The 10,580-nt window shown below is 33.4% G+C and overlaps 1 protein-coding gene across 5 annotated transcripts in view; it reads right to left on the bottom strand.

Annotated features, from left to right (window-relative positions):
• Nucleotides 1–1,517: 1,517 nt before the first annotated feature.
• LOC125668650 (nuclear receptor subfamily 1 group D member 2-like) overlaps nt 1,518–10,580 on the bottom strand; it is a 55,122-nt gene continuing 46,059 nt past the window's right edge. For all 5 annotated transcript variants that reach the window (XM_048902969.2, XM_048902970.2, XM_048902972.2 and 2 more), the window contains 3 exons: nt 10,192–10,359; nt 8,331–8,550; nt 1,518–7,499 (listed from right to left, as the gene is read on the bottom strand). In XM_048902969.2, coding sequence (XP_048758926.1) covers nt 7,261–7,499; nt 8,331–8,550; nt 10,192–10,359 — 627 coding nt within the window. In that variant the 3' untranslated portion in view covers nt 1,518–7,260. The remainder of the gene's footprint in view (nt 7,500–8,330; nt 8,551–10,191; nt 10,360–10,580) is intronic.

Genomic DNA, 10,580 nt, shown 5'->3' with positions numbered 1-10,580 from the left:
AACATGCACTCTTTCGTGTGCGTTGTTTAAAGAAGGGCTAGACATTTTAAGTCCGGTTCCAGGAGGCACCAAAGGTGGAGGAATCCGACTACATCATTGGGTTGGAAGAAGACAAGTTTGAGGTCTTCTCCATGTGTCACAGACAGGTTCGAATACCCCTAGCATATTGCAGTGCCAGAGCTAAAAGGGTTTAGTGCAAGGGACCTGGAGGATTCACCAGATCAGGAGGAGTACGTGGATAATGAGATGCCCGAGAAATGCCCAAAGGCAGCAACGCAGGGAGTTTCTCAGGCAGAGGAGAAAAGTAGGTTGGAGGTGGTTTTTGGCCATGCAGAGGAGATGGATGACATGCCCTGCAAGAATGTTTCTGGGCCCTAAAGAGACTTATTTGCACCCATTGGGCACTTACACCCGACCACGATTCATGGCATGAGTGACAATCCAGGAAGTACAGCTGCAAGCAGTGGTGGACACAGGTACCGAGGTCAGTGTTCTGTCCACCATGGTCTACGAGGAACTTGACCCCAAGTGGCCCATAAAGCAACATGCATATTGATATGACTAATCATGGCCCTATTGTTCTTGAGAAGATTTTTAATTTATCCTACATATCCCATATAAAACTTTGATCTTCTATTGTGGCCCCATTCAACCCCTAGGGACCATGATTTGAACAAATACATGTATGAATCTAAACTATGTCAAGAAGCTTTCATGCAAGTTTCAACTTTTCTGGCCCAGTGATTCTTGAGAAAATATTTTTAAAAGACCCCACCCTATTTTTGCATTTTCTTGATTATCTCCCCTTTAGAGAGAGGGTGGCCCTTCATTTAAATAAACTTGAATCCCTTTTACCAAAGGATGATTTGAGCCCAGTTTGTTTGACATTGGCGCAGTGGTTCTTGTTGAGATTTTTAAACAATGCCACAAATTTTTTTTTACCAATTCTTATTATCTCCACTTTAAAAAGGGCACGGCACTTTATTTGAATAAACTCAAGTCCTCTTTACCCAAGCATGCTTTGCGGCAAGTTTGGCTGAAATTAGCTCTGTGGTTCTTGTCGAAAAGTTGAAAATATTAAAAGTTTACGGACAGACATTGAACAAAAAGTGATCAGAAAACTCACTTGAGCTTTTAGAAGACCAACATATTAACGAATTGCATATGTCTGTCCTTCAATGTATAATCATGATGTACTGCAATTAAATATTGTGGTACATAGTTCACCAAGGCAAATGTAAATTTTACATAGATTGTGGAAAAATTTGTTTACAACATGCAGATTGTGCCAGGGTTTACAAAAAATCAAAACTTTATGGAAAGCACTGTAAAAAAAAAATTCATAAGATGTAAATAGGACATCATCCAACATCCATGATTAAGAAATAATGATAAGACACGACACATCTGCCACTTGACATTTAATAGAATTTTAATAACATCCCTCTCGTCAATCTTGCATTGTATTGGCCTCTTTTGTCTACCTGTCTTTCATAATTCATGAATCACAAACAAACTGGTATGAACCAAATTTTATTTATCTATGCTTATAATTTATGCCAGGAACACAAAATGAGATTCAGTATGTTCTATTGCTATTAAGTACAATCTCTTTGACAATGACAGTATTACATAACAGGTAGATTTGCTGAAATTACTAAAATCACAATTTTAAAACTGTACAATACAAATAAAAATTAATTCACTTAACGATGTCACATCCTCTGATTTAAGAAACTGCAACAGATAGATTAAATTATTTCTGGTAAACAAACTCTGGCTAATTCAAATTAATAATGTCATTGTGATCTACTTTTTGACAGTAACAATCCTCCTACCCATGACAAAAATTTGCTGAGCTCAGACTTCATATGTGCTAAACATTATCTGATAAAGACATTAATCGATCTCAGAACACCTTTAACAGCAAGATGCATCCACTAAAAGCTTTCATGTCCTAATCCTCAGATCGCTCAAGGTATGACCCCCCCCCCCCCCCCCCCCAACTGTCCAAACAGGACTAATACCCCCACCCCAGCACATTGGAAAATAGTGCTCATTGAAGAATAAATGGTTTTTAAGATACTCTGGACAATGACAAGTAACAACACCCAAATGAAAAAAAATATATCCACAACTTCCTTAAATGTTAACAAGAGGCCCACAGGCCTTATCAGTCACCTGAGCATTAGTTAAAAGTATCACTAGTCCCAAGGGCTATGAAATCTATAAAAAAAATTCTTGTTCTGAATATCTAAGCTAAATTTTAATACATTGTATTCAGCAATAGTATTTGTAATTAAAACTTAAATGCCCTCGAAAGTGCATATTCTGATGAAAGGCTTTACATAATATAATATATGTAACACTAAGTTGGACCCATCCTAGATTTGAAACCTTGGGAATGCGAAATTCACAATTATGGTACATCCTTTTCTGCTTTTCCTAAATATGCATTTAGTTTATTTACTGTATTAATAAACTTCAAGAAGTCCTTCAAATGATAAAGACAATAATCACTATAATAATTTTGGCTCAACCCTGTAACAAAACCCTTATCCCCTTGGATCATGAAATATACAATTTTGGTAAAGGACTACTTACTCCTTCTGAATAACTATTTTGTATCAATAGTATTAAAGAAGATTTTATTTACATGTTTACACATATACACCATATATATACCAAGTCAGAACCTCTAACCCAGGGATCATGAAATTTACAATTTTTTTGGTAGAGGCTTTCCTGCTCTACATCACGATGCATTTAATTTTTCTTACAGATGTGTGGTTGTAAAGAAGATTTTTTCAAATGGTCAATTTTTGACAGTTTTTGTCCTGCCCCAGTAGTCCAGAAATTTACAATTTATATTCCCCTTGTTTCAAAGATGCTTCATACCAAAATTGGAAAGAATTGGAATGGTAGTTATCAAGAACTTAAAAATGTTCAATTGTTAATGCATGACGGAAGCAGACCAATTGCAATCTCAATCAAAATAGGAGGTACACAACTTCATTATTCATTCAAAATATAAAGAAATTTTAATCAAATCTGTTCATTGGTGTTAAAGATATACTCTGCACAAATTATGTCTGGACAGATGAACAAGGTGTTTCCAGTATAACCCCCCCCTTTCGTTTGTAGGGGTATAAAAAGGAAAAAAAGTTAATAAATACAAGAACAGATGAGGACACCATTCCACTTTTTACAGGAAAATGAATTCAAAATTTTCTAAATATTTTTGTTACAAAACTCAAGACAAACACAAGTTACTCTCCAGTGAAATGAGGATGTCCCACTTTAAATTTTTTTTTAAATTGTCTAATCAAAAAATAGTTATTTACAAGGATTTAAAAAGAATTGTTACTCTGATCAACATATAAATAACATTCAGAGATTGTCTTGTTTCAAATACAAATTAAATGTAGCAATTAATGCTTTAAAACAAAATGTTTCAACTCATTATATTGTTGAATACACATATTTTTGCCATTGATAAATACTGCATATGCATAAAATATGTTTGCAAGTCATCTAATCATTCTTAAATTAGAAATATTAGTTGCATCATCCTGGTTGATGAAAAACTTGATTATCATGAAAATATTCATTCTTATATTCCTGTGTCTGGCATAAATTAAATATTTCAGGCAAAAAAAAAACAAAAAAAAAAATAAAAAAAAAAAACAAAAAAAAATCCTCACTGTCATGATCAAACAATGGTTCACATTTATACTTCAATGTATAAAAATAGAAATGGAATTAAATAGATGAAACAAATGACAACATTCAGAAGCACTCCAAACTCTCTAAATCTACTGTAGAAAGCAAATAAGATTTAACACCAATATTGGTTTCAATGTGCAGTAGACACAAACAGTTAAATTTCTTGAACGTGGAAAGCACAACGAAACACTAATTTATCAAATACACAAAAAATAAATACCAGCACCAATTTGAACCTTGTAGATACTAGACATGTTTGAAACTGCAAAATGGAAGTTTCCAGTCTTTGACGGTAAGTGAGTTAGACAAAGCGTGCATTATGACAGCAGACGACACTGTTTGACAGCGTAAAGCAGGGACGATATTGGATGACATGAACATGCATTATGAAACCTACAATTTTTTGAAACTGCAGTCATACTTTATGAAGAAAAAATTCTATCCATTTCCATTTTAGGATTAAAACTGATTAATGATTTTGGTGAAAATTCTAAGAATAAAACTTTCATGATTCTTCATTTGAAATGTAGAAATTTCACAGTTCAGTTTGAAACAGTAGTTAGTCTGATTCTCTTGATCACTAACAATACAAAGGGTTGTATACTCATTTCAATATGAATGCATGATGAGGGCAAACATCACAATCACTCAAACTACATATAGTATTTTAAACACATAACACACATAGTAGCATGCTGGTAATGGTTTTCATTATAAAATCTCATCATCTAACAAAAATCAATACAGCACAAACGGGTAAAAATGACCAATATACTTCACATAGTTAAAATGAGATGTTCTTTCAAAAACTTTTTGTTGTGAGTTTAGTGATTACTATGATTTCTCTTAAATCTACACACATCAACAGTCTTTCCCTGTAATCTTTTGAGAAGACTTTGGTAAATTTCCGATAAGCAGATCATCGATGATTTACTGATCCATATAAATGTAGCATACAATTTTCTTTCATGTTTTTTCTAGTGTGGTGTGGTGAAATTGTCAGATATTCAACAATTATAAGTCAAATCTTCAAAAGACTAAACCTAAATCTACTCATACTTTCTCTGAAGTTTTGAGAAAAATAACTGATGCTAGTTTCCAAAAACTTGGGTTGAAATTAAAAACCAATGCACACATCAAGATCACTAACAACATCAATGGATACAGATTATCTATTGCAGGGTGTGAAAGACGCATAAAATTAAAATATGAAAACTTCAGAAGTTTTAGATAAAATGTATCATGGTCATATACAATGACATCTGAAAATAAAGACCTCCTCTACTCTGGATCTGAATGCTGATTCTGTAACACTGATATTGCAACCATTCTTATACAGTAAAAGGTGAAAAAGTACAATGTACAGATGCTAATTTGCATAAGTGAGATAAACAATTTGCATTGGATGCGAACTGAAGAGGGGCATTTCGGACAACCAAAAGATGTTACAGTAGAAATTTGTTTATACATACATGGAGAAAAGAGAAAGAGAAAATTGGTTAACACATGTGCCAACTGACACCAAATAGAACCTTATCATAACAACTTTAAAATGCTGCAATATTTGCGAGAAGCACCACTTCAGTTCAAACTGCTATTTACAAATACAAGTTCCACAACTCCATTTTATGTACAGTTAGTTTATGAATACGATGTCAGAAGAAACATGTATGCAGTTTTCCACATTTTCAGACGAAAAAACCTGCATGACTGACAAATTCATACAGATAAGTTTGGTAATATGTATTCACATAACATTTTCATGGTTAACACTGAAAATTAACCATAGTTTACCACTAACTTGTCAATGCACAAAAAATAGTATTAGCACTATGGTACAGCATGTTTCCTTATACACAACTTGTGAAAATTTCTGTCACAAGTTCTTGCATAAATCTAGTTTCTTTTCAGTTTGCTCCATTACAGCATTTTAATTTCACATTTGAGATTTCATGATCATTGCAAAAATCAAAGTTACAAAATATTCCATAGCAAGAATACAACCTATTAACTGTAACATTTTCTAATTTAAAGCAAAATAATTTTCCATTTGGATTATCTCTCTCACAATAACAATGTGCCTATTGGAGAAAATATGAACTTAAAAGGAATTTCTGACATGCCTATCACCTGATCAAGAAAACCTTTCTTTGCAAATGTCTGCAGAATATTCACCAAGTGTAGATGATATGTAGATACAGTTTAATATAGATAGATATAGTTTAATAGAATTGAAACAAATGTGACATGCTATGTGAAAATGATTTACCACATGTCATTTGAAATTTTCTCCAAAGCAAACACTATCAAAGTTCAGGTGAATAAGTCTACTTGACCTCCCTAAAACTACAAAATCCTGGAAAACATTGTGTCACAATTAGCATGCTGGGTTTTGGAATGTTAAATGGTACTATCTGGCTGAATAAGTTGCATTGAGCATGTAAGCATACATATCAATGCTTACACTGATGATTCATGGGATATCTGATGAATTGTGGGATATAATATTACATAAATGGCAAGGACTGTAGCCATCAAGTAGGCAATTACATGTACTACAAAACTACTGTACAAAAGAGTGTATGTATCCAGTATCCTTTGTACAATTCCAGCACGCTTCGTTACTTGAACTCTAACAAAGTTTTCACACCAAGTCAAATTGAGATATAGCATTATACACAGCATAAATGTAAATGCCATTTCTTATAATGAACATTTATAAGAAGCTTAAGTGCTTCAGCATATTTTCAAAAACTTCCCACAATATAGCACCTTTATATCATAACAACAAGATGGCATTTGTTGTACCAATAAAACATTTTCAGACATCTCTGATAAAATTGATATGAAATTAAAATAATACTCAATATATAATTCCTTAATAAGGATTCTGTAAAATAAATACTTAATGAAACCTATTTGACAATGTTCACATGAAAATTCATAAATAAATAGTATTCTTTACAAAGTTGGACAAAAATATAACAGTGGCAAAACAAATAAAATACACAATTCTCTACTTCAAATCAGTGCAATACAAACAAAGACCAGTCTGTCTTTTTTCTTGATCAAGTCACCCCAAAAAAAAAACAAAAACCCACTAATGATATAATAAATAAATAATCTAATAACTTACATTAGAGACAGGCAATAAATAAGAGATAAGTTAACAACAATATATCACAAAACCAGTGAACAAGTGGACCAATCATATCCTGGAACAGTGATTCAAAGCACTAATTTGACATCAATCAACTGGTATGTCCACAATGGGTCCTCTTTCCTTAGTTAGATTAAACAAACTAGATATTAGATCTTGCTTACTCAATACACATTTGTGCAGTGAGTTGATCTAACATCTAATCTTAACCAGATTGTTATGGATCAATCTATATTTCAGTCAACAGACCTGTTTGAAGAAAAAAAAGCATCATAAACATAACAAGCAATTGCTGACAAATTTATCAAGCATATCACAAATGGGTCCTCTTCTTTCCATTTTTTTTAATGGAAAATATCCTGGATCCTCCAAAATCAGCAGAGATCAAAAGTCTCTGCATAAAGGTCATGACGGAAACTCATTTGGTGCTTGAGACTCTCCAACATGCGACGATGTTCAACACCCAGCTCACGGAGACTTGAGATGCTCATCAAAAGTCGTGGAAATAAGCCAACTTCAGTAGGGTGACTTGCAGAAATTTGTGTCTGCAGAGCTTGGATGAGTAACTCCTGGAGCTTGCTTACTTTTTCTCTGTTCTTCAGGCCTTGACGATCTATGAAAATGAAAACAATGTTTTAAAAAAAGGTTTAGTTTCTCTTAGAAATCTGCAACATGCAATTTTCCGAATTGTTACTTATGACAGATTAACCAGAACACAATAAAAACAAAGTGAATTATCACATTTAAATAACTTTACAAAGATTATTATTATATCTAAATTATTTTACAAAGATTAATATTCAACATTGTACATTTATTGCATGATAGTGGGGGAAATATGAATAAATACTCATATCTCCCTCACTATCATGCAATAAATTGTTTATTATACCGAAAAAATGTATTTGAAATTGGAGTCCGCTCATCTATACATTGTATGTAGCTGAGAATTGCCTTAACAGTAACACCGCACTGTCAACGTATTAGAATGTAAAAACAACGAATTACAGTGATTATGATAACCAGTTTTTGTATTTCCATTCTTCATGAAAAAATGCTGATTTACTTGCTTGTTTTTTCTATCAACCAAAACCAGGCGATTTAATTGTATATCAGAGACCCGCATATTTTGTGCCTTACAAACTATCAAAGTACAACGACTCAGATTCATTGTGACGCCACAATAAAATTTGTTTACCTTGACGTTAAATTTATGGAAATGCACGAGACTGTGTTTGTTGTTGTCTGTGTCATTCGGAACACTCGGGTTTGTTCATTTAACTGGACACAAAAGTGAAACAAGAGATATCCGAAGGGGTGGAACATGACGTTTTGTTGCAGGGCAAACACGATGGTCACGTGACCTTCTCAGCCAATCAGATTCTGTTTTACTAGTGATTCTTTACATGAGGTATAATAATATATGCTATGTATAGTTTCCTACCTGGTGAAATGAGCACCAAAGCACTGAACAGAGCTTTTTCTGCATCACCCAGCTTGTAGGCATTGAACCGAACACATAGGTTGAAGAAGAGTTCCACAAAGTGTTCCCCGAGGGGAAATCCTCGCTTCATGTCCTCACGACATACAAGAATGTTCTTGCCTGCCACAAACATGGTGTTTGTGTCAGAGTCAATGAATTTGGAGTGTATCACACATGCAACCTAAATAGACAAATTTATGCATTAATAATTTCATTCATGGTTCTTCACAAAAGTTGCATTCTCTCTTATATGTTATATGACGCTGATAAACCTTATCATCTCAAACCCAATGAGCCAAGAATCACTCATTCTTCAAATATAAAAATATAAATTTCAAAAGATTTCAATGAAAAATGAGGATATAAGAGCGAGTTCATAATAGGATGTCCAAAAACAATGTACGTGCGTACATGCACATGTGTACATGTGCTTCATCAAAACCAATCATCTTACATTGTAGGTTCTTAGTTTGTGAATGTCATTATGTCATTCCATTTTTCTAATTCATAAAAGAGTTATAGGTATCTGAATATTAGCAAATCAAAATTGAATGCAAATGCTTGCATTTGTATGCAAGTGATTTTGACGACACTAATCAGTAGAGAGTCCAAAAATATATCTGCAATACAATTTTCAAAATATTTCATTAAAATCTCAAAATGTTATAGATCAATACTTGAATAGATGTTAAGAATTACAATGAACATGCATTCATTTTCATGGAATTTGATTTAGCAAATTTTGTTTACACCATATATTAGGTACCGATACATGCACTGCTGCAGTAAAAATTTCATTTTACTTAAATCTTTTCTTCGAAAGTTATGGCTATTTTAGTAATAAAAAAAACAACTCAATAAACCCAAGCCAACAATGCATGTGCAGACAAGCACACAGGACTTGGCACTTTTGCTGATGCCATTCATATACCTACAGCGTAAATTTCCATCATTTATCAGAAAGTTGTGATGATTTTAAAATTTTAAAATTAGAATTTAACACATGTGCATGATGGTAAATAATTCTGAGCAGACAGTTTTACAGCAGACAGTAAGTAGTACCAAGATACATCTACAACACAAATTTCAGATGATTTTGATGGAAAAACATTTTTTGTTGTCCTTCAAAGAATGGCTGCATGTGTGCATTCTTCAGTATAGCAATCTATAGATATTAGTATTATCTACCTTGGCTATGAATATCAGTTCACTACCTTCATAACAGAGTTATTGATTTCCTAGTATTAGCCAATTAAAACAAAGCATATGTGCATGCATATGCAAGTTGGTAAATCTTACTATGTCTAACCCTAATGTCAAGGTCATGAAATTAAAAGTTTTGCTACCTAAGGAAAGGTCTTGTCACAAGGAATACACATGTGAAATATGAAAGTCCCATCACTATCCATTCAAAAGTTATGACCAGGGTTAAAGTTTTTGTGGACAAACTAAAAACTACATGCCCCCAAAATCTACGATTACAGAAACAGAAAATGATTAGGCCTAGACATTTTCAAAATCTAAGGGCAACAACTTTGATGAAATAGGTCAATCAACATGAAACTTGATCTCTCTTAAGTCATCAATATAAATGTTGGCTCATTTTATCTACAAAGTCAAAATGACTATGGCGGAATGACAAATGGAAAGGTGTAATAATATATGCCCAGACCATTTCATGACAGAGGCATAAAATGCTTGAACCCCTGCTATAAATTCTTTCAAGCTGAGTCAAAAGTACCCAATACAACCACTACATGTATTTCTATCATCAATATATATAAACATGTTATAACTAATAAAGTAAGAGCAAATTCTTTACTTCAAAGCAGCCACCCTTGATCAGGCTGATTTGATCATCTTGATCCAGGTGAGGGAATCCTGGGATTTTCTTGGCAAAGATCACTGTATCCTGGATTGTTTTGTTCAGAAGACTTTGAAACCCTTCCCAGCAGACCTCTCCCGGCTCACAAATTGTGCCATCTGGATTCTACAAAGTATCATACATAGTGAAAAAACATGCAGACATGTGTAAAGTATAACATGAATGTCCCCACTGACTTAATGTCCCTGCTGACATTCAAGTCTGAAATAATGGAAAGTCCAAGGAAGTGAAAATAACTTTGGTGCAAATGAAACAAAAATAGACTTTTGTTTTCATGGATCAGTTGTGAAGAGAACTGAATTCCATTAGATTTTGAGGACATAGAA

Source organism: Ostrea edulis, chromosome 4 (genome assembly GCF_947568905.1).
Source record: "Ostrea edulis chromosome 4, xbOstEdul1.1, whole genome shotgun sequence".
Taxonomy (NCBI): domain Eukaryota; kingdom Metazoa; phylum Mollusca; class Bivalvia; order Ostreida; family Ostreidae; genus Ostrea; species Ostrea edulis.
This window is presented reverse-complemented; position numbering and strand designations above follow the sequence as displayed.